Source organism: Brienomyrus brachyistius, chromosome 1 (assembly GCF_023856365.1).
Source record: "Brienomyrus brachyistius isolate T26 chromosome 1, BBRACH_0.4, whole genome shotgun sequence".
Taxonomy (NCBI): Eukaryota; Metazoa; Chordata; class Actinopteri; order Osteoglossiformes; family Mormyridae; genus Brienomyrus; species Brienomyrus brachyistius.
Genome location: NC_064533.1, coordinates 11,214,328 through 11,238,647, shown reverse-complemented (window position 1 = coordinate 11,238,647; position 24,320 = coordinate 11,214,328). Strand labels below are relative to the sequence as shown.

The 24,320-nt window shown below is 51.1% G+C and overlaps 1 protein-coding gene across 2 annotated transcripts; it reads left to right on the top strand.

Annotated features, from left to right (window-relative positions):
• The first annotated feature begins 43 nt into the window (after nucleotides 1–43).
• Nucleotides 44–19,713, top strand: apaf1 (apoptotic peptidase activating factor 1). Of its 2 annotated transcripts, XM_049030872.1 has the most exons (27): nucleotides 44–181; nucleotides 1,250–1,439; nucleotides 1,637–1,834; nucleotides 1,943–2,126; nucleotides 2,334–2,446; nucleotides 2,636–2,767; nucleotides 3,521–3,759; nucleotides 5,174–5,341; nucleotides 5,698–5,829; nucleotides 6,098–6,211; nucleotides 6,394–6,581; nucleotides 6,689–6,815; nucleotides 7,014–7,139; nucleotides 7,721–7,861; nucleotides 7,978–8,103; nucleotides 8,284–8,436; nucleotides 9,212–9,340; nucleotides 10,148–10,273; nucleotides 10,429–10,548; nucleotides 10,649–10,774; nucleotides 11,563–11,685; nucleotides 13,152–13,277; nucleotides 13,418–13,549; nucleotides 13,814–13,939; nucleotides 14,401–14,526; nucleotides 14,669–14,815; nucleotides 18,913–19,713. In XM_049030872.1, exons 1-27 carry the CDS (start codon nucleotides 44–46, stop codon nucleotides 19,057–19,059), a joined length of 3,897 nt encoding a protein of 1,298 aa, XP_048886829.1. In that variant the 3' UTR covers nucleotides 19,060–19,713. The 2 variants fall into 2 exon arrangements, with proteins under 2 accessions (XP_048886829.1, XP_048886835.1); XM_049030878.1 differs by lacking the exon at nucleotides 11,563–11,685.
• The last annotated feature ends 4,607 nt before the right edge of the window (nucleotides 19,714–24,320 follow it).

Sequence of the window (24,320 nt, the reverse complement as noted above, 5' to 3'; positions counted from 1 at the left end):
CGGGAACCTTGCATGTGCCGCCTCCGAGGAACCGGAGCTCAGGATGGAGGAACGGGCTCGGAGCTGCCTGCTGCGCTCTCGCACTGTCCTGGAGCAGGACATCAAGTCCTCTTACCTCATGGACCACATGGTCAGCGACAAAGTGCTGACCACTGATGAAGAGAATAGCGTCAGCAGCAGGGTGAGTTGTATATGCTTGCAGTGATGTCGGAGTCGTCTGAGGTTTGTTGAAATTATGAGAAAGACTAAGACCCTGAAACAAAAATTATTTAATTGTAAGCAGTGTGATTTGTTTTGACTGAGTAAAGGTCTTTTCATTATTTATGAAAATGGTGTAAGCCAAGGCAGGTGGGATGCCTCATTTCTACCAAACCGATGCCAGAGTCGATGTCGGGTTTTTTCCCCAATTTGGAACTGGTTCCATGTGTTTTCACCTCAACTGACCCTGAACCAGAAAAATTCAGAATTTTGAAGCGTAACGCCGAATGTGGGATGGGTTATCGCGTCCAGAACTTCCAAACACCTGGAAAATGTACTCCATAACTTGGTTTTGTCTGATATCGCCAGTGCTGGCAGTGAAACAACTTGCCAGCTTGTTAGTGGAATAACATTACATCATTTATTTTTTATTCTGTGGAAAACGAAAGAATGATCGGCTGGCAAGATTTTATGATAAATTATAAACATGTCACAGGTCGAAGAAATAAAACATTGTGACACCTGAGTGGTAGTGAGATCATGAGGCAGACAACAATTCTTTAACCAATTTTTAAAAGGACAGCGGTAAAACAACGAGCAAGAATAAACTTACACACACAGACTGGGGAGAAATACAGGCTTTAAGGAGACAAAAGTAGATGCAGGCCATAGAGACAGAGTGCAACAAGTCATACCCTGAAAACTATGGGACTTAAAGGCTATTTTTTCAGTTCAGCAGCTTATAAAGACTAAAAATTCAAAACATATCAAAATAAATTCATATTAACTTTTACTCTCTGCATAACATTCCATTCCCTTCTTTTTTGAAACCGGTGTAAATGCATGCAGGTTCTCAAAAGGCGCCAAGCGAGAACCAGTCCAGCACCGGCTCTATGTTGGTGGAAACAAGACATAAAATATTGTTATAGTTTTGAGGCCAAATGAGCCCTGCATATGTTTTTGAGTGACTTATATTTGTAAAATGGGCCTAGTATGGTGTAGTTCCGCAGAAGAAAATGCTGACCGGCCTCCATCTCTGGCTTGATCCAAGCTCACCAGGAGAGAGCAAGCAGCTGCCCTTGTTGACTTGGTCCTGCAGAAGGACAACCGTGCCTACGTCTCCCTGTACAATGCCCTCATCCGCGAGGGCTATGGGGACCTGGCCTGCCTGCTACAGCAGGATCTGCCACTCATCTCCCCAGAGGTACAGAAGAGCTACTCAGATGGAGGTACTCCCTATGGTAAAACTCTCGTCGATACTGCAGGGAATTATGGGAATCTAGGAGCTAACACGGGCATCCTCACAAACAACAAAACAATAATGGTGCTATGACGTCTTTTGTCTGTCTTTGCTAGGTTACATCCATTCCTCAGTGGTCTCTGTGTGTCTGTATCTATGTTAAGAGTACTCGTTGACCTCTCGGTGTCTATACCTCAGTTAAGATGGTGCTTATTGAAGGCGGAGTCCCACAGAGGCCTGTGGTGTTCGTCAGCCGGACAGTTCTCGTCAACACGATCCGACAGAAGCTGTACAAGCTTAAGGACAACCCCGGCTGGGTCACCGTGTTTGGAATGGCGGGGTCAGGGAAATCTGTACTGGCAGCCGAGGCCGTGAGGGACGAGGCTCTCATTCAAGGTGGGAATAGTGAGTCGAAGCTCAACATATTAGTGGAGGGTGGAGTCTATGGCGTATTATCAGAATTAACATCCTGCCGATCATTCTTTTGTCTATGTGGAACCTCAGAGTGCTTCCCCGGAGGAGTCCATTGGCTGTCGATTGGCCAGGTCGATCCTCCGGGGCTGTTGGGGAAAATGCAGTCGCTGTGCTTCCGTCTGGAGCAGAAAAGCAACTCCTCTGCCCGGAGACCCCGCTCCGTTGAAGAGGCTAAGGAACAGCTCAGATTCCTTATGCTGAACAAGTACCCCAGGTATGAATCACACCTGTATGTACCAGTGTTACCCTAGAGAAGATTCAGGCCGTTGAAATGTCTATGCACGTGCCCCAGAACCAGCTATAGTCTGTATATACCTGTGCTATTAATGAAGTCACTTTTGTTGCGAATGGGGACTTTTTGCCTCTATTTGTTCAAGCGGTATCCCAACAACGAATGGAATGACTTCCTTTTGGTCGCCAGGACTCTTCTGATCCTGGACGACATCTGGGATGGGGCGGCCCTGAAGATGTTCGATGTCCAGTGCCGGGTGCTGCTCACTACTCGAAACCGGAGCCTGGTGGACTCTGTGAGCGGTACGGTGCCACTCCACTGTCAGGTTACAGTGATGTTGGCCTGAACGCAGGCCACAGTCATGACGGTTTCCCATTCAATTGAAAACATCTACATGGGTTCGGCAGTTTTTGTGAGATCGAAGAAGATCCCGCGGGAAGTCCCCACAAAAACCAAAGTGGAGGCATGTGTGTTTCTGCTTCTCCCTGCAGGCCAAAGAGAGGAGGTGGAGGTGGAGAGCAGCCTGGACCAAAATAAAGCTTTGGAGGTTCTGGCCCTGTATGTTAACAGGACGGTGCGGGAGCTCCCAGAGCAGGCGGGCAGTATTGTCAAAGAGTGCAAATGTGAGTTAACCTCAAAATGTGCTGGCGTTTGTATTTTAGCAGTGAGATGGAAAAAAAGACTCTCCATCCATCCTCCTTAACCACTTATGTAGTTCAGGGTCTCTATGAGGGGATACCATGGTAGTGATTCCAGCCTATCGTAGGGCATGCATTCATGCACATGATCGCACACTATGTGCAATTTAGATGTCTGGTAGGAAGCCTGTGTGTCCAGAGGAAACCTCAACAGGCACAGGAAGGCCATGTAAACTCCAGACACACTGATACCCAGCCCTGGCAGCTTGAACCCAAAATGCCAAATCAACCAGATGCTGATAATAATATCAGGACTGCATTTAAGAGGGAAAAAATGTACAAAAAGGCACAAACTCAAGATACAACCAAAGGAACGATGAACTGTGCGAATATTCCTTTAAAAAGAACAACAGAGAGAGCTGCTGGGAATGTTCTTCACAGGCTCAGCATGTTTATATCCACCTCTGGGGGAACCACATGAGTCATTATTCGGAAGAGGCAGCAGCAATGGCTGCCAGATCAGATGGGAACTATCCCACTTAATGCTGCTATCGTATCTTCCCATAGAGAACCAAATAGGCACTTCTTTTAGCCGTTGGCAAGTTCTAGGTGTATTTCTGTTATTCTGTGAGAGCTACTAGGCGTTTTTTTGCGATATTCACATGTCGACTGGATGTATGAGACTGGGGATGCAGCACTTTGGTTAATGCATTGCTTTTTGTGTCCCGCGTGGCTCAGGCTCCCCCCTGGTGGTGTCCCTGATCGGGGCACTGCTTCGTGACTTCCCAGACAGGTGGGACTACTACCTGCGGCAGCTGCGGCAGAAGCAGTTCCGCCGCATCCGCAAATCGACCTCGTACGACTACGACGCCCTGGACGAGGCCATGGATGCTAGCATCACGGTCCTGCAGAATGACTCTCAAACGTTGTACAAGGACCTCACCGTGCTGAAGAAAGATGTCAAGGTGCCAGCCAAAGTAAGGGCAGCACTGTGCTTGCGTATTGGTAATCGTGGGTTTATTGTAGAGTATAGGAGTATTGTTCTCAGTGTGGCTGGTATAGGGAGTGTGATAGTATAGGTCATAGTGTGTTCGGTATGGAGAGTATACCGTAGGAGTATAGGTCACAATGTTTAGTATTGAGATTAAAGGGATATAGGTCACAGTGCATTTGGTATGAAGAGTATGAAAGTACAGGGCACAGTGTGTTTGGTATGGAGAGTATGGGAGTATAGGCCACAATGCATTTGATATGGAGAGTATGGGAGTACAGGTCTCAATGCGTTTGGTATGGAGAGTGTGGAAGTATAGGTCACAGTGCATTTGGTATGGGAGTATATGTCATGCGTTTCGTATGGAGTGTATGGGAGTATACAGGGATGGGCAAAGTTACATCACAGTGCATTTTAAAATCAAGATAGAAAATGCCCTAATTATATCAAAATAAATGGTGAAATGCAAAAGTTTGCATTTTAAAACTGCTAAAATTTCTTTTCTAAGGGAAATCACTTCTATCTATGGCTTATTTGATCTATCCCTTCACCAGTACACTGACTCCATTAAGTGAATGCGTGAGAGCAGCAGTATTTCTCTGCCTAATGAGGCATGCCACAAATCTGACATATGCAGACAGACAACAGATCAAATATTCTGACCATCTGTTACATCCCAGATCCCCACATATCAATGTGATCACCCAGATGAAGGTTACTTTTAAATTAAGCAATAGTTTAATGTTTAACTAACAGTTTTTTTAATGACTCATAATTGAATAATAATTTTTTTATTTGGTGTTTGGCAATGAAGGGCCTATTTTTCATCAGCAACACCATAACATCCTTAGCCATTGCAACTATTTTCTATGCAATCATTCGTTTGTTAATCATAATAAGTTATGTGTCAGTCATTTATACAATGGTATACAAATACACGATCCTATTAAATGGCTACTTCACAATGTGTTTGGTATGGGAGTATTGGCCACAACGTGTTTGGTATGGAGAGTATGGGAGTATTGGCCACGACGTGTTTGGTATGGAGAGTATGGGAGTATTGGCCACGACGTGTTTGGTATGGAGAGTATGGGAGTATTGGCCACGACGTGTTTGGTATGGAGAGTATGGGAGTATTGGCCACGACGTGTTTGGTATGGAGAGTATGGGAGTATTGGCCACGACGTGTTTGGTATGGAGAGTATGAGGGTATATGTCTGGTATGAACAGCATTAGAGCATAGATGTGTATGATGGTACAAAATGGTAGAAAGAAAATAGCTTGAGATGAACCGTTAAAATGACAATATCCTGACCACAGGCTTCTCAGCATGAAACTCTCTAGGAGGCAGCACTGGCCACTGTTTCACCAAACCCCCTTCGCCTTGTGTTCTCTTGAAGGTCCTATCTGTCCTCTGGGATCTGGAGTCGGAGGAAGTGGAGGACGTGCTGCAGGAGTTTGTGAACAAATCGCTCCTGTTTCGCGACTGCAGCCAGAAGCCATACCTGTACTATCTGCATGACCTGCAGCTGGACTTCCTCGCCGAACAGAACCGGGATCGTTTTCGGGTGTGTGTGAGGAGTCGTGACATGCAGAGCTTGATTCGGCTGGTGTGCTGTCGTCTTATCTTCTCAAAGGCCTACTGTCATTGACATCTACTTCCATTTGATCTATTCTGGGTCTTATCTTGCAATGCTGCACTGATTTCCCTTTCCTTGTTCTTTAATAGTCGCTACCAGTCAGTCAGGAGTAAGCTCCTTTTTAGTAGCTCTCTTTGGGGAAGGTTTAACACTACAGTTGAATGAATTCCCTTTAGAATTATATTGCAGTGCTAGTTTTGCATATGGGTGCGTTTGTATGTGTCTGTGGCTCTTTGGAATCAGAAGAGCCCCCAAGCCTGACTTCGGTGTGCGTTGTTCCTCAGGAACTGCACTCCAAAGTAGTGCGTCAGTACAACCAGTTCTACAAGAGGGGACCCCAGTTGTCTGGCAATGAGGAGAGTCTCTATTGGTTCAGATACCTCACCTACCACATGGCTCAGGCTGAGCTTTCCAAGGTATCACCCTTAGACCAACACCCGCTACATGGATCTCACACTGTATGCCTCGTCTCATATTAACGACGTGTCTCGCACATGGTTAAGTAACCAAGCTGAAAGATAAAATGAAGCAAAGCCATTGGTCAGTGGCATTGATCAAGGTGCTCAGCTTATCAGCTTAAGTGAATATTAATCTTTATTAAACTGGTACAGGGTTTGACTGGCCACCTTCTATGCTGGCAGTAATTCAATTTATAATTCAGAATGTGCTCTTTTTGTTTCGTAGGAGCTGTGTGAACTCATGTTCTCCTTGAATTGGGTCAGTACCAAAGCTCAGATCATGGGACCCGCCCCTCTCATCAACGACTATCTGGAATACTCCACTATACTTGATAAAGAGGTCTGTGGAGGTCATGTGGTTATGCATAGTGAAGATAGATTATGCAGTAACAGTGCCTGTCTCTGTATAAATTCCACTTTCACTCTCTTTGCCTCATAAATTCATTATTTCTCTTTCTCACTGCCTGTTGTCTATCAATGTTGCTCCTTGTCTCCCTCTTTCGCCCCCTGGTGGGCTTGTAGAATAGCACCGTGCGAGAGCAGTTTCAGGAGTTCCTCTCAGTGAATGGGTACCACCTGGAGCAGAAGCCTTTCCCAGACGTGGTGCAGCTCGGCCTGGCCCAGCCAAACTCCTCCGAGGTATACCGGCAGGCCCACTTACGGGCACAGGAGCGAGCCAGTGGCGGGGGCGAGTTCTACCTGGACTGGGTGTAGGTATCTCAGGCACGTCTGGGTGCATGCTCTATTCTCATTGGCTGGAACTTGACATCTTGGAGCTGATGAAATGTGCTTGATTGTACACTTTGTTCCGTTCCAGTAATAAGAGCAGCCTGGAGAATTTGTCCCACCTGGTGGTCAAACCACTTCAGGGATCCATATTGTATGCCTGCTTCTCCCGAAATGGTCAAAAGATCGCCTCCTGTGGCTCAGGCAGCATCCTCAACGTAAGCCTCTCTACTAATCTCCTGTTTCCACGAGAAAGTATAATGTTCTGAAAATTCCACTAGAGGGCCACCTTTACTGAGATGCTGGGCATCTCACAGCTGGAAGCAGACTGCGCTTTTTGCACATGTGGACCTGTGCTTCTTCAAAGACCTCATTGATTGGTCACTTTTTTTTTCTTTCTTTTTTTGTGGCCACAGGTATTTAAGACGACAACCGGAGAGAAGCTCCTCGACATCCAGGCGCACGAGGACGAGGTGCTGTGCTGTGCTTTCTCTCCTGATGACAGGCTTATCGCTACCTGCTCCAGCGACAAGAAAATCAGGGTAAGGGGTGACTGGGAGCGGGCGAGCTCAGCTCCACCATGTCATCTTCAGCATCGTTCCTGCTCTCTCTGCCACCACGGCGGGAGGCTTGAGTCCCGGTGCCGCTGTGAGCCTGGCTAAGCATCTAATGAGCCCCAGCAGACCTTTAGTACTGTGCTGCCAGAGCACACTCAGGCTCAGCTGCTAATGCGCTTTCTGGTTGACATCTCAGGCCAACAAGTCACACGATATGGCCAATCTGAGCTAAGGGGCATGGGCATGATATTGATTTGCTAGTGGCATTAAGCAAGCAAATAGGCAAGTTGAACATTTAATTTACGGCGGTTGGGGTGGGGGACTTCAAGTCATTGTATAAATGGGGGAGGGGGGGTGGGGGGGTTGAGTTGGGCAGTCAGTCGTCTTTGGACACCCAGAGGCATTCTGTATAAATGATGATCTAGTAATGGATTGTCACACACTCTTGTCAAGTGCATTTGGGCAACTTTTGTTGTGAAAGGCGCTACATAAAAATAAATTTAATTGAGCTTTGGGGGTAATGTGTACTTTTACGGGGGCCCTTCATCGGCATGTTTCTGACCCAGCTCTGGAACGCCGAGAGCGGGATGCTGAACCGGACCTTCGACGAGGAGCACGAGGAGCAGGTGAACCACTGCCAGTTCACAAACGCGCGACGGCGCATCCTGCTGGCCACTTGCTCCAACGACAGCATGATGAACACCAAGGTGAGGGTGGGGGCTGCAGGAGGCCACGCCGCGAATGACGTACACTCACGTGAGAGGGAGGCTGTGGCTGGCGTACCGTCTGAGGGTGACCCTTGGACCCGTCGCTCTCTCCCCAGCTATGGAACCCAAACCGGCAGTCCTCTCAGAACACCATGTTTGGCCACATGGGCCCAGTCAACCACTGCTGCTTCTCACCCGACGACAAGTTCCTGGCCTCGTCTTCCAACGACGGGACACTGAAGGTGTGTCCTCTTCCATTTACCCCACCCGTATGAGGAGAGACTCCACCCATCTGCCTGTCTGTCTTTGAACATAATTCTTCCCACATCCCTGTATAACCCCACCCCTTTTTGCTACCCAGACTTCTGAGCTCCACCCATTTTTCCATTTAAGGGAATAACAGCAGCCATGTTTGTTGACAGTTGTGGGACGTTTCGTCGGCGAACGAATGGAAGTCCATCGACATCAAGGAGTTCCTGGGTGACCAAGATGAGGAGCTAGAAACCATAGTGAAGTGCAGCAGCTGGTCCGCAGACAGCAAGCACCTTTTTTGTGCCGCCAAAAATGCAGTCTTTGTGAGTATGTGCGCGTTGTCCTGTCCAGCTGGGCCAGATGGCCAGTGGCTTCAGCAGCTAGGCAGCCCCACCATGTCCCGAGAGAGAATGCGCTCGTACAGCGCGGGCGTGAGCTGACCAGGGAGGTTACAGGTGTCTTGCCTGTGTTGGGACATCTACCCACATTTAATTTCTGAGGCCTCAGGGGAAAAAAAACATTTGCTGTGTGTGTGCGTGTGCGTGTGTGTGTGTGTGTGTGTGTGTGTGTGTGTGTGTGTGTGTGTGTGTGTGTGTGTGTGTGTGTGTGTGTGTGTGTGTGTGTGTGTGTGTGTGTGTGTGTGTATATATATATGGGGAACAAGGGGAGCCCCCGTGGGCAGAGCGGGGATCAGCATATATATATATATGGGCTCGGCTTGTATGTGTGCGTGTATGGGCTTGAGTTCTGTTTCACTTCAGAGCAAAGGATGCTGCTCCGATCTCTGGCTGGCAGCCGTGTTAATTAGCCTGCTGACAGAGGCGCTAACGACTGTGTGCCGGTACTGGATGGCATTGCTACGCCCCAGCAGGCCTGGGCTGGGGTGGTGGCCCGCTTCCACAGCCTCCCAGCTGGGCTGAATCTATTATTCATGAGTGAACAAGGGGAGCCCCCGTGGGCAGAGCGGGGATCAGCAGGCATACGGAGCCCCGCGCGGGTCTGTCACTTTACCCCGCCCGTAATCGCGGTTATTGATGACCCGTGCAGCGCACCGACATCCTTCGGTCACCAGGTGAGCAGGCTTCTTTATGTTGGCAGATGTTCAGTGTGGAGACGGGGGAGCTGCTCTCTGAGATCCGCACCAGCCGCCTGAGCACGGTGCAGTTCTGCGACTACTGCCCCAGCAGCAAGCTGGTCGCCGTGGCACTCTCCCACTACGCCGTCGAGGTAGGATGCCAGGGCTCCCATGAGACCTCAGGCTGTCCAGCGGTCACGTGAACGGTCACATGGTCACATGAATAGCCAGCTGAGTTTTGGAATGTTTGTATCTGGTTATAGTCAAAGCTAACGGAAAGACTATTCAGAGAAAATCGGACTATTATTACCTAATCCCACAGAAAGGTGGTTCTTCTGAAGTTAATAGTGGAGTTAATTCTGGAGTAATGATGCATTGTCGTTTTGCAGGAAGCACAAGCACTATGATATATTATAATATATAACTCTGTGGTGCGTGGAAAGAAGACTGGGTTTTCACAAGGAATTAACACAGCCCTGTACATGGCCTGGGTCCTAGTGTCTTGATAGATGATAGATAATTTCTGGTGAGCTGGTTATCTTAAGGTTTTGCAGGTGACTGGTGGTGAGTTCGCTCGGAGTTATGCGCTGACTCTCCCTGCCTGCTCGCAGTGTGTTGTGCCCCTGCCTTCCGCGCTGACTCTCCCTGCCTGCTCGCAGTGTGTTGTGCCCCCGCCTTCGGCGCTGACTCTCCCTGCCTGCTCGCAGTGTGTTGTGCCCCCGCCTTCCGCGCTGACTCTCCCTGCCTGCTCGCAGTGTGCTGTGCTCCCGCCTTCGGCGCTGACTCTCCCTGCCTGCTCGCAGCGTGCTGTGCCCCCGCCTTCGGCGCTGACTCTCCCTGCCTGCTCGCAGCGTCTTATGCCCCCGCCTTTGGCGCTGACTCTCCCTGCCTGCTCGCAGCGTCTTGTGCCCCCGCCTTCGGCGCTGACTCGCAGTCTGTCTCTTTGAATCCTGCTTCAGCTGTGGGACATGGAGACCAAGAAGAAGATCACCGACTTCAGGGGTCACCTGAGCTGGGTGCACTGCGTCCGCTTCTCTCCGGACGGCTCTCTCCTCCTCTCGTGCTCCTCCGACGAGACTGTCAGGGTGAGCGGTCATCTCTGGGGGCGTCTCCTGCTCACCCGAGTGTCCGTAGAGCGCCCCCTTGCTGTGACAGCTGTTATGTAATGACCAAACAGCTCTTCTCTAATGTTCTGGTAATGTGATCTGTACTTGCTTTGAGCTTCTCCTGTCTTCTGTAGCTTTGGAAAACCTGCCAGATCCACACCTCTAGCGCAGTCTCCCTGAAGCGGGACTCCGACGTGCTTTTTGATGGGGCTACAGTCACCATCCTGGCTGCGGACAACATGAATCGATTACAGGTCAGGCTCTGGTTTGCTTCTTTTTTTCCGCAGTTCTCTTTGGACAGGAAAGTACTGTGACCTGTGACGCAGCGACCCGCTTGTGTTTGTGCATCCTCAGGTCCGAGACGGGACGACGGGAGAGGTGGTGCTCCAGGCGGAGGCGCAGGAGTCCCGGATTCACTGTGTGGCGCTGTGCCGCGCCCCCCTTGCCGTGGCCCTGGGGCGGGAAGACGGGGTCGTGCAGGTGGGGGGGGGGGATCATCCGCCGCTCTGTTCCAGCCCTCCGCTCACAGCCCTGCTTCTCCTCCACTTTTCGCCGTAACCCTCCGGCCCCCCCACCTCACCTCTGTACTTCCTGTCACCCCTCAGTCGTCCACTCGCCCTTCCCGTCCATCGGCTCAGCCAGGTGTGGCCTGAGGGCGCCTGAGTCATGCCAGGGATTATATTCCGGGGGGGGGGCACTCTTGTGTGACTGGCCTTGCGGGTAGCTTACTGGGGGTCACATGCCGAATCACACGGGTTGTCCTGGTGGGATTCACTGGCCTGCTGGCATCAGTCCATCGCCGAGGGCTGCATCCCCATGGCAGGCTTTGCGGATAGTGGCATCGTGAGTCATGGTGTGTGATGTGACTGCAGGTAGGATCGAATATCCCTACTTGACCACTTTGTCAGTCCCCCCCAAGGGGAATCGCAATTGTAGAACAATTTGTGACTCAATCAAAAATGCCAAAAGTCTTGTATTTTGTTTGGTTACTTATCATTAAGGTTAGGGCTGGGTAGCAGATAAGGTTGTCATTGCTGGGGTTAGGGTTTTGCCTATAGAAATGAATGGATGGTCCCCACAAAGATATGAATATAAACATGCATGTGTGTATGGATGGGGGGCTTGAGTTTAGCCACCAATAACTGTGTGTGTGGTTGAGGTTAGCCTCCTGTGACTACATGTGTGTGTCTGTGTGTGTCTGTCTGTCTGTGTGTGTGTGTCTGTCTGTGTGTGTGTGTGTGTGTGTGTGTGTGTGTGTTCTGTCTCAGGCAGGTCGGATACCGACTGCTAGGCAGGTGCTGAGGAGCTTCAGCTTCTGGACTCTTCAGCTGCTGGCCCTGGGGGTCAGGAGCAGGCTTGTGGCCCTGGGCCTAGACACAGGCAGCGTGAAGGTGGGCAGACGCTCGTAATCGAGGTGGGGAGGGCAGGGTGAGCGTGCTGGGGCCGGCCTGCAGTTCTAGCCATCTCCAGCATCGGCTCATTGAAAATAGCAGCATCAGCCTGGTGAAAATAGGCAGCCTTTACGGTTATTTTTATCGCGAGAGGCTATGAGAGAGACACCTGCAGCTGGTGTGAGTCTCGGCTTCCGTGAGACGCCGAGAGAGACGGTAACGGTGTAGCTGTGCTGCCACGGCAACGAATGATGGCGGACAGGCAACCTGAGGACTCCAGGGCAGGAGACCATCTCAGTGCTGTCGCACCTGAGAAAGGAGTGCTGCAGCTGGCCTGGTGGGGGCACAGACCTCAGCCAAGAATTACCAAGAGGTATTTCCATGGTAGCATGTAGTACAGGCCACAAGCTGATGGGACTCCACTGGGCTGCAGCCCATGCGGTTAAGCGTCTGTGTTTTAGAAAGAAAGAGAGAGCAGGAGAATATCAGTGGGTTTTTGTCTTCTGGATCTGTCAAGAATTCCCACATGAGTCCGGGTGTGAAAACGTCTCCACCCATGGAACCACACTGCGTCCCTACGAGCCCGACGTAAACACAGACACATGACATCACGCATGACATCCCCCGTTTTCGGGGGCGGGGCCTTGACATGTCCTCCAGCCTCCCCTGTGCCCCTGAAGTCTGCAGCTTTAATAATTCAGTGTGGAACAGTAGCGAGACGCCGGCATGCCAGGAAACGCACTTGCACTGCTGTTTAACTGGGGGGGGGAGTCTCTATCTGTGAGGAGGTTCACTTGCCGACCCCCCCCCCCCGGCTACATAGGTACAACATCATCAGTCCTGATGTTTGTCCCAAGTGCCTCTTCCCCAAAATCGCTCACTCACTTCTTTGGGAGCCATATGTATTTCCAGCACTTTCTTCAGAAGTGGCTCTTCTTCACTCGCACTGCAGTCCCTCCAGAGGACACGTCTGGCCAATGAAGAGAGACAGACCTAAGTAGTCGCTCCCAGAGCATCTGCGCCGAGCCTCTTGCCTTTTTCCTCTCCCTCCCTCTCTAGCTGCCTCACTGCACTCCTTCATTTTCTTTGGCCCTCCAGTTGTTTGTTTTCGGAATCTCCCTTTTTTCCACTTTTCCTGCTGCCTCAGTACTTCAGCTTATTTATCAGGCATAAAATCAAAACTTTCTCTAAGGAAATAAAGTCTTGACAAATACAGAAAGCTTTAAGTTTTTAATGATGTGCTAAAATCCTTCCTGTCTGTTGAAATCTAAAGCAGCGTTTCTCAGCCTGATCCTCCTGGGACCAGCAGATGGGGCCACGTTTTGCTCCCTCTGGAAGCAAAGAGGACCGGGTTGAGAAACTCTGGTATAATGATGTTGCTAATTAGTACTGACTGCATTAAAGCTTGTTTACTGGGAGGTTGGGTTGAGTGACCGCCTATGTGACGTGCTCATCTGTGCCCCCAGATGCTGGCGCTGCCCTCTGGGGATGTCCTGTGCACCCTTACTGGCCACTCGCGGATGGTGCTGCATTGCCAGTTTAACGCCGACGGGCAGCTGCTCGTCTCATCCTCGGAGGACGCCTCCATCAGGGTGCGGTTCTCATGTCGACTTTGCTGTTTAAATGGATGCGCAGTGACCACTGACTAGCAGTGTATTACTAGGCCCTCTGCGCAGCGACATGCCTTGACTTTATGATATGACTTGATCTAGCTCTTGGGTTCCCCCTGCAGGTGTGGAAGTGGAAGACAGGGGAGTGTCGGGTGTTACAGGGTCACACGGAGCAGGTCAGGAGGTTTTTGTTCCTGGCCTCTTCTCCCTCCTCTTCCGGCCTGCTGTCCTGGTCTTACGACGGCACCGTTAAGGTAGGGGAGTCTCACAGGCTTCAGTGAGAAGCTTTTTTATCACCGGCTGACATTGCAGGAGTGACTTTGATAGAGGAGAGGGCTTGGAAGGCGGCCAGTGTGCTCGCAGTCATGCACGGGACACACTGTGTTCGTCCTGCTGTCGTCACAGCGAGCGGCGTGTTCTCTGAGAGACCAATGACAAATGGGTCACTTTGTCCCTCCCTGTGTGGCGTGTCTCGACGTGGACATTTGCGTCACCGTTAACTGTCGTCTGTGTGGCAGGTGTGGGACATGGCCACCGGGGACCGGGTCCAGGACATCTCCTGTCACCAGGCCTCCATCCTGTCATGTGACGCCTCGCCTAACGGACGTGTGTTTGCCACAGTCTCCACCGACAAGACTGCCAAGGTAACAGGAGGGGGCGGGGCTGACCAACAGGGAATCTCAAAAGCCCTCCCCACAGGCCTTTCCTGTGCTCTTATTGGTTGTTCTGTGGGAGGATGCTCTGCTCTGAGTGGATGATCTGTCTCTGGTGTATTCTGGGAGTTAGTGCTAGGCACCTTTTAAGATGTGAAGCGTGGGAGGGCGGTGTTCTTGTCAGACAGGCAGACTAAGTACCACACAGGGCTGGAGGAAGCTGTACCGCGTTCTCCTCAGCCAAGGACGGTGCGGGTGTTTTTCTTCCTGCTCATTTTGGTGCCTCCTTGTGGGCCGGCATGCGTTATGGGTGTGCCCAGCTGCCAGTGTTCAGCATCCAGTGTGGCTGTGTGCAGTGAGCTCCCTCTGAGCCAGCTCTGTGAGTCCCACAGGCCCCGCCCCCTCTTCCTTCAGTCCTTCATCTTTGCACCCCCCTGTCTTCCTTCCTTCAGGTGTGGAGCCTCCACAGCTGGAGCTGCCTACACAGATTGACGGGGCATCAGGGCTGCATCCGTAGCTGCTGTTTCTCCTGGGACAGCGCAGTGCTGGCCACCGGGGACGACAACGGCGAGATTCGGGTACGTATCAGGGGCAGGAAGTCTGCGCCTAGGCCATGACTCCTCACTCCCCTTTTCCGACTCCTCCTCGGGCCGCTGTGCCGCTCCTGTCCGCCACATCTTCTCCCCTGTGCGTGACCCACGTCCCTCCGCGTCTCCCCAGCTCTGGTGTGTGCCGGACGGCTCGCTGCTCAGGATCTGCTCCAGCGGAAGCAAGGACTCTATGGACTCACTGCATGGCGGCTGGGTGACAGACCTGCACTTCTCGCCTGACGACAGGGTGCTGGTGTCCACAGGAGGCTACGTCAAGGTGAGTGAGGCCCTCAGACTGAAGGATCCACAGGCGTGACGGTGTTAAGGTCTCCGTCTGTAGGGCTCAGTCACCAGGCTTAGGGTTATATTGCCTTTTTATCGTTCCTGGCTTGGTTTTACTGTCGGAGAATCGGGCCGATGTGACCTATCCATTCAGCAGGGGGCGCCAGAGCTTTCAGCTCAGCCCAGCGAGAGGCTGCCTCCTAACCCCCACATGCCACAGAAGGCTTTCTTCTAGCTGCGGGGGACTCATTCCTCTCAGACCAGAGGAAAGCTTCCGGAACGTTCCGTACTTGGTGTGAGCCGGTGACGGCTTGTCACAACCCCGCAAGCTGCAGCCTGCAGAAAGATCCCTCTGATCCCAGAGGATCTGGTCACCTGTTCTTGTGTGTTAGACTGAATGCTGTCCATTTGGTAATGAAATACAGAGTAAATATATCTGAGAAGGGCAATAACAGCAGCATGGTGTGTGCGTGTGTGGGCACGTGCGCACGCCATCTTCTTAGGCAGTGAGTGGTGGAAATGGGTTGGGCATGTGGGTGGATGGGTGGGTAATATCACACCCAGCCCTGCATTCTCCGGGATCGCTTCACACCCGTAGCCGTCATCCGCGTCTGTACGCCGCACATGTCGTTAGCTCTGTCACCTCTGGGACGGTCAAGCAGGGGTCGATGGCTTCTGATTGGCCGTGCTAATAGCACGCGGACATGAGGCCCTGGGGATGGCCTGGGATCGATGCTCCTGTGTGCAGGCATGGCGCGGGGCAGGTGAACGTAGGCGACAGCTGTGCTCATTTTCAACTGTAATGGTTTTGCTATGGGAGGTCTGCTTTAATCTGTGAAGAAAGCCACTCCCCACCCCCCTGTTCATGTGCTGTAATTAGTTAACGAGCAGCTCTAGTCAGCTTTTGGTATGTGGAGGGGGCATCTCTGGGTGGGTGTGTCTTTGGCTGACTGCTCTCCTTGGCGCGCCGCAAATTACACACAGTGACAATGTCAGGCCGTCCAATCGGAGCGCAGGCCGGAGATCCTCGGCGGACCTCTCTGATTGGATGGCCTGACAGCCTGATGACATAATACACTGGGGAGCGGCCGGCTCGGCTGCATCTTCAACGACTTGCTGCCGTTACTATGTGCAAACGGTGCGTGACAGCAGCCTGCGTCGGCAGCTATTAATCAGTGTGGCTCTGCTCCGCCTGCCACTAATGCGGAGTTAGACAAAGCCTGCGGCCTGTCAGTAGCACTCCCCTCAAAGCCGCTGCTGCATTAATGCTGCTGAGTGGTCTGTCTGCAACGATGTTACTGTCTCGCCTACACCCCAGCCCCCCCGACCACCCCACACCGCTACAGACAGCCCACTCTGAGTAGGGTCTGGGCGACATTTACAGCCAAACGTGCAGAGAGGGCACAGGCGAGGCGATTGAGGCGAGGCAGTGCCTCCTGGGTATTGGCAACATGTTTACCACTTCTCCACTGAGGCCTGTTCTCCTCTTTCGCCTTCCCTCCATCCTCTGACCTGTAGACCTCCCTCTTTGCTTGTTTTCCTGCTAATTTAGTTACACCTATCATATTTGTGAATTTATTTTGCTGTATATACAGCAGTATATACCAACACGGTGTGTACCAGTGAGCCGACGCCACACGCTCTCTCCGTTGACGCTCCGCGGAGAGTCGATTTGCTCATTCGCTTTGATCAGTCTCCCAGTAAATGGTCCTTCTGCCAGTTTACAGATGGAATACAGAAGGATGCAGTAAATTCTGCACCGGATGTGGAAACAGCCGAGACTGGTTCACTGGTAACGATGGTCAAAGGGTGAATGGAGGCACGCAGTGAGCGTCCTGCTGCTCTGCGGGATGGATGCCCTCCTGTGTTTGTGTTCATGGCTGCGGCTGAATCGCTGGGCGGAGTCTCCAGCCGCCGCGTTACCCTGGTGCCCCATCCCCTATACCCCGGCTGGCTGCTCCCTGGGCCCAGCGTGCTTCTCTCCGGTGGAGGCTTCCTCTGCGCGCCCATCCCCCACCCCCTAGCCTGCATGCCTGCTTTAGCCTCTCTGTCTCAATGCTGGCGTCAGGTTAAAAGCCGTTTTTTGCTTTAATAAAAGCAGGTAAAAATAGCAGTTTGTAATGTTTAAGCTGTTCTCAGAGGATTCGGGGACAAGCTGCTGTTTCTGTCTTCGTGCTGCATCAGGGAAGCCTGTTAGTGCTGAGGACACACACACACACACACACACACACAGTCATCTGGCTCTGAGAATTGTGTCCTCTCTGTCTCTCGTGTCCCATACGAGGTTCACTTTTTCCCGCATTTCACGAGTGTCAGATACTGGTGATGTTCATTGTCTCCTTTCCCACCACTGATCCTCGGTGTCTGTTCCCTCTGATTTACACGCACAGCCGGTGTGTTTATGGAGTGTTATGCAGTGCCCTGGGTGTTCTGTCCAGCCAGCTCCGGCCCTGCCAAGCTGTCTCACTCAGCTCATAGTTTATCGGGGCGTCGCTCAGTCCCAGGGTTCCCTGTATTACCGCACATTCCAGCAGGGGGCGCTGACGTCCCCAGAGGCTGGGAGTCACTGCCGGGCAGCTGCCTTTCTGAGTCTTTGCTTAATGCCTCTCTTCCTGTCCTGCATGCCTGCAGCCTTAAGGCCGTTAGGACTTCATTTAGCTTAGCGATTGCCTGTCATCCTGATCCGCCTGTACCAGGCCCCTCCGGAGTGGCGCGTGTGCTGATGTGATCGTCCCGCTGGTGCTGCTTGCGCAAGACGTTCGAAACATGGCTGTTAATCCTGCGCTTCTGCACCGTTTCCCGTCTGTCAGCAGCTGTGACTGGATGCGCTGGGCGTTTAAGCTGTGAGCTTCTTTACACTGCGCTCCTCATCTCCTCCACAGCTCTCCTGCTCTGCTTTTGACAGATGTGGCTGAGTAGTGCTGATGATGGGACACTGCTATTTAAACGGCACCATAAATACCGTTACGCCGCCGAGATTCACTGCGCTGCTTCTGCTGTCTTACTCTGTCGGGGGACGGGACTTCCTGTTCTGCCCCAGGAGCACGGATACAGGTCCCAGGTGCCCGTGTGGTGGGTCCCGGTCGCTGATGCCAGCAGGGGCCCCACTTGGCGTTTAGCTCCATGCCGGCCGCAGCGACATGCCAGCCCGGGAAATACAAATGGGCCACATTTGTCCCCATGAGCCATTTTATGATTAATGAAACACTGAGACGGGCGACAGGAGGAGGCGCGGTCCTCCCCGGTCTCCCCCCATGTGGAGCCGTGGCCTCCTTTTTCCTCCTTACGGATTTCCAGTCCCTGAGAGTAGCGCCGCCGTAAATCACGCATCTGCCTCAGCCTCTTAATCGTGGCTGTTAGGCGGACGAGCTGGCCCAGGGGGGGGAGCAGCCGACGCCGGGTCTGCCTGGGTTCTGTAAGCCTGTACAGCTGCATCGGACCTCAGGACTACCAGACCATCTGGAGACCATTGAGGTCCCTGTAATGTTCCAAAAGCCACCAGTGAGCGTGGTGTCTGGGTCATTGTGTTTAGAAAGTGGAAGCAGCTGAACTCGGGTTGGGGGAATGGGAAGGATTATAGTCGGGGGGGGGGGGGGGGATAATGTGAATGATTCTAGAATTCAGAGACCAGTGGGTAGTCAGTGTGGTGACATGCTTACTGTACCCCTCAATGCATTATCATTCAACTAAAAAGTGTGATGTACATGACACATTGTCACTAGATATCATCAATCAGGAGCCCTAGGGAATTGTGGGACAGGTTCAGGTGGTGGGCCTGTTCCCTGGGTTGACGTCACACTCATTGCCACTTTTGGAATCTCTGTTGGCTGATACAGTCCCTTCATTTTACTGTTTCATTCTTTCATCACAGTCCGTGAAGAATGAACCTCGGTGTCATCCATTAGAACACACTGTCCGAAACCGCATAGTCGGATTCCATCGAACGCCCATGCAGTTTTCGCTAGTGCCCGTTTGTGTGATCGATGCTGAGATAATTAAGGCAGGACCATCAGTCAGGACCTTGTGCTGCGTGCCCGGGTGCTCCTGAGGCCGGGAGTTCTCATCGACGAGCTGCCTCTGTGTGCGTTTCAGTGGTGGGACGTGGAGAAGGGCGAGACTCTGCAGACCTTCTACACGAAGGGGGCCAATCTGAAGAGGATCCACGTGTCACCTGACTTCAGGACCTTCATCACCATCGACAACCTTGGAATCCTCTACATCTTAAGGAGAGTTGAATGAGCCTTTGTGCAGGTGCAGATAGGGGCTGTGCACATCTGTGGGGTCAGCATGTTGTTTACTGTGAATGTTATCCTGTGGTATTTGAGGCAACCTGCTGAATGCTAATTGTTTTTAGGGCTTTTTCTACAGTGCAGGATACTCTGGGTTTATATATGAAATGGGGAGGCCTACTTTACTACTTTTATTAATTGATTCAAGTTTTTTAATGGTAAATCACTCTTTGTGCTTTCTGTGTTTTTGGAAACCCTGTCCTCCAGTGCTAAACAGAACAGAGCAAAGAAGCAAATATCATGGATCAGGGTTTCTTTCAGGTTTTGAGGAGCATTTGTGATGAAAGTCTTACCAGCCTGTTTGGATTTGACAGGATCTGTCGTTGTCATGGACGTGTCGCCCACAGATAAACCTGCTGTAAGGCTTTGGGGCTGGTTGTAGGTCAGAGGTTCAGCCGAAGTGTGTATGATGGTGCATTAATGTTCAAAAGTGGGATCAGAATACCTCCCAGTCAGGGGGAGTGTCTTCATGATGCACCCCGAACACTCACACAGCCTGTGTCCACGTGGGACGACACCCCATGCCAGTGACAGTTTCAGAGAACACGTCACTCGTATCAATGGTGCTACGCACTAAATAAAAATGTTTACATGTCTATATACAGTCTGTCTGGTGGAGTGGTGGGTGTCTGATTGTGCTAAATGCTTGTGCCTCAGAGAGACCTGCGGTCACCCCAGCCCCTCCTTGTGGGACATGAAATCATTCACGGGTATTTACAGAGCGGTGTGATCATACCCTGTTACATGCTCTGTCTCTTCCCATGTGCTCAGTGCATGTACCCTGGAAGGAAGGAGCGTGTAAATCACTTCTGACCATGCTTGTCGTGGCTCGATGTGATGTGTGACGGTCGACCACAAAACAGGGACATGATGAAGACTGCTCCGCTCATCGATCGATGCTCCCACTCTGTGGAGAACCGGGGCCTTGAACGGGGGCACGGGGTGAGGGGTCATATGGGAAGTAAGGTGCGGGGGTTAGTGCCAGCATGTCCTCACATTGACACTGGAGGCGGGGCCTCATCATAGGGAGAGCCAAACAGATGAGTTGGTTCAGGGTTCAACAAATGGGTCTCACTCAGACACAGGCTGCGAGAACCGCCCCTTCCTGGCTATGGGCCACCTGATTCGCTGAGCAGTGGGTGGCCAAGCAGCCTCCCCTCCTCTGCGCTTGGTATATTTAGAGTGTATCCTCATCAGGACCCAGGAGCAACCACCCCATTAATCAGCGTCTGGGAGCCACGGTAATTAAGGCAGGCATGGGATCTGCCTGCTCGTAGACCCTTCAGCGTGGATGAGCTGGCCCCAGCAATGATGAGCCCTCGTCGCCCCCCCGCTGTGGCCGCCGTTGCTGGAAGGCGGAAGCCACCTGCGGTGAGAGCGACACACGCCGGGCCCCTCGCCGGGCCCCTTGGGGGATGGTCTACCAGCCACCGGCTTGCAGGGAGGATTCCAGCCACAGTTCTGCTGCCTGCCCTTTTATTTAGCTCATTTTTCAGTCTGTTCCTTTTTCAGCATTTTTATTTTTAGCTGAAGGGTTAGGACCTGTGACAACCCGGTAAAAGGCTGGATAGAGGGGCTCACTGCATAACTCACACACATAGGGGCTCTCTGTATAGGACCATCACACAGTCAGGGAGCTCACTGCATAATAGCATCACACAGACAGAGGCGCTCACTGTATAACTGTGTCACACAGACAATCAGAGGTGCTCACTGTATAACTGTCACAGACAGAGGGGCTCACTGTATAACAGTGTCAGACAATCGGAGGGGCTCACTGCAGTGTCAGACCGACAAGGACTTTCTGTATAAACATCATCACAAAGACAGTGTATAACAGCGTCACAAACAGTTAGAGTGGATCATTGTATAACTGTGACACGGGCAGACAGAGGGGCTCAGTGTATGACAGCATCACACAAACAATCAGAGGGGCTCACTGTATAAAAGTGTCACACCGACAGTGAGAGGGGCTCACTGTATAACAACATCACACAGACAATCAGAGGGGCTCACTGTATAAAAGTGTCACACCGACAGTGAGAGGGGCTCACTGTATAACAACATCACACAGACAATCAGAGGGGCTCACTGTATAAAAGTGTCACACAGACAGTCGGAAGGGCTAACTGCATAAGAGTGTCACACCGACAGTCAGAAGGGCTCACTGTATAATGGTGTCACATACAACATTAACCCAAGCTCAGAAAGGCAACCCAAGGCAAGGTGTTACATAAACTGTTCCGCTGCTCACTCGGGTGAATCACCAGTAGGACAGGTGTTCTGGGGGGTGGGGGTGGGGCTTCACTGCACCAACGCCAGGAGCGTGCTCACTGCCAGCTGACCCGTCCTTAAACAGGCAGTCAGTGACCACCAGCGTCGTTTACAGACAAGTCTGCATCTCCTTTGGCTGGCAGCCTAGGTACCTGCTTTGTGTCTCCTCTCTGCTTCTGGAAATGTTCAGTTACAGATAGAGGCTTGTGTGTGTGTGTGTGTGTGTGTGTGTGTGTGTATCTTACCTTTAAAGCGTAAAACCTATAGCAGTGGTGGTGAATCAGGTTTCTGTGAGGAAGCAGAGGTTATCTCTGCACCAGCATGTCCGTTTACCCAAGGGGTTGATGTTTAAGGGACAATTTCACGAACCTGGTAATACGGTTTTGAATTTTATTTGAATGTTGCTATAATTCAGGCATTTCTGCTATAACATGACATGCATTCCCCTGAAAACCTTTAAGTGTTATGCAAAACCAAGCAAGAAAAATAACAAGGATTATAGAATCAACCATTAACCACTGCGTTTAAAATGCTTTATGAAATTTGCAACTTTTCTCTTGTATTAATAATATTCTTTCACAGTCAGCACCTGAAATTTCACCAATATGATTAAATTTGACTCGTTTACAATTATCAGTTTGATAGCATTGTTAATGTGTAGATCTTAATATGAAAAATAGTACAGGAACATGAAGTGATAGTGTTGCGATGGGCATATTTATTTGAGATATTTGATCAGATTTTGGCCAATTTCCTTTAACTTTGAGCCAGATTTTGGGGTTTTGAACTGATACAGCGGTATCTTAGACAATAAGACAATAAGACAATGAAGCTGAGCACTGAGCTGGTTCCTTCAGGTCTGTGACTTTGCTGGGCAAAACGTAAACACCTCAAGCCTGAAGTCATGCATCGGCCAGAGAGAGATACGGACCCCATTTACTGGAGACATGCGTAATAGCAGCACCGCCTGTAATTGTATAATGATGGTGTTATACCCTGGTGGTATGTGTCTGGGTCGGATCATGAGCCATAGATTTTGGTGATATTTTGTCTGTGTGATGGGGTGCAAGAGTTAGGCTGGTCCCAAAAATAATGTAACTAACGCTGGGAAGCACAGCAGGTCCCTAGGAGGCACTTCGGGGTGCGGTGGGGGGGTCCTGGGGGTTACGTCTTTTCCAGGGCAGACTGAGGCGTCCATCTGCTTCAGCATGATAACCAGCAGCATCCATCAGGTCTCCAGACATCATTTCCACAAAAGGCAGAGGTAAACCAGCAGCAGTTACACAGGTACACAAAGGGCGCCATTAACAGCAGAAACTGGGCAAATAGGAATGTACAGTGTGTGTGTCTAGGCGTAGGGGTGTAGGAGCCGGCGAGGATGGGGTGAAAGTGGACCCCCCAGATAGTTCATTTGGGTTTATCCATCCCCCCAACATCAAACCTTCATCATTGTCTGTGTGTCTCTATGGCTCCTCAGTGTGAGAAAAACCTCCTGATATTTGGACCTTGTGGGGACATTTTTTCGGTCCCCACAAGAGGAACCTCAAGTTTATAAAAAATATGTGAATGGAATAAAAAAACTAAAAAGGTTGCACAGACAAAGATGGTTGGAATTTGGGTTATTCTGTAGAAATGAATGGAGAGTCGCCATGAAGATATGAAAAAGTGTGTATTTGTTTGTGTGCCTGTGTCTGTATTCGTGTGTGTGTGTCTATGTGTGTGTGTGTGTGTGTGTGTGTGTGTACTGATGTCTGTGTGCATGTGTGTGTGTGTCTGCGTGTGTGTGTGTATCTGTGTCTGGCTGCATGTGTGTGTGTGTGTGTGTGTACTGGTGTCTGTGTACATGTGTGTTTGTGTGCCTTTGTCTGTCTACGTGTGTGTGTGTGTACTGGTGTCTGTGTGCATGTGTGTGTATCTGTGTCTGGCTGCATGTGTGTGTGTGTGTGTGTGTGTACTGGTGTCTGTGTACATGTGTGTTTGCGTGCCTTTGTCTGTCTACATGTGTGTGTGTGTGTACTTGTGTGTTTGCGTGCCTTTGTCTGTCTACATGTGTGTGTGTGTGTACATGTGTGTTTGTGTGCCTTTGTCTGTCTACATGTTTGTGTGTGTCTACCGGTGTCTGTGTACATGTGTGTTTGTGTGCCTGTGTCTGTCTGTATCTCTGTGTACACCTGTGTCTGTGTGGAAGCCCAGTCTGGCTCTCGCCTCATGCTCCAAGGCGTCCTGGCAGAGCGACAGTGTCAGGCTGTGGGGGGGTCGTGCATTGCCACTAAACTCTGGTTCTTGGCAGCTCTGGGCTCTGCATCCCCACATTGACACCCCTCGCCCCCCCCGTGCCCAGCTGACCCTGGCTGCCTGTTCCCTGCTCTACGCTGCCCCCCGCTGGCCCCCACCACCCCTCCCCTGACCTTGCTGAAGCTCCGCTTCCTGTCAGCTTGTTGTTTCTGTGCTGTGGGCCTGGTGGTGCGTGGTCAGGCGCTCTGCTCAGGCAGCAGATGTTATGGCCACCTGCATACCTCTCCCCACATACCTCTCCCCATCCGTCGGAGGGGAATGGAGGGGGCAGTATGGTCCCCAGAAGGGGGGATAATTCACCCCACATGATTGCTTGGGTGGCAGTAACTCACTCTGTAGGACTGGAGGAGGAGAGGGAAAGCAATAACGAGAGAGAGAGAGAGAGAGAGAGAGAGAGAGAGAGAGAGAGAGCTGGATCTGATGCTCTTTCATGTACATTATTTTCTCCACTTTCATTATTTTTACATGTATTAACCTGTTCCATTGATTACATAGCTCTTTATCATCTCATTTGTATTTAACATTTCATTCATTTTAATGTTTTCCTTCATGCTGTGTTCATGGTCATTATCATTGCATGCAAAGATGTATTATAATAAACAAGGACATCAGTCCATGTTGTAATTGCTTAAAAGGCAGCGC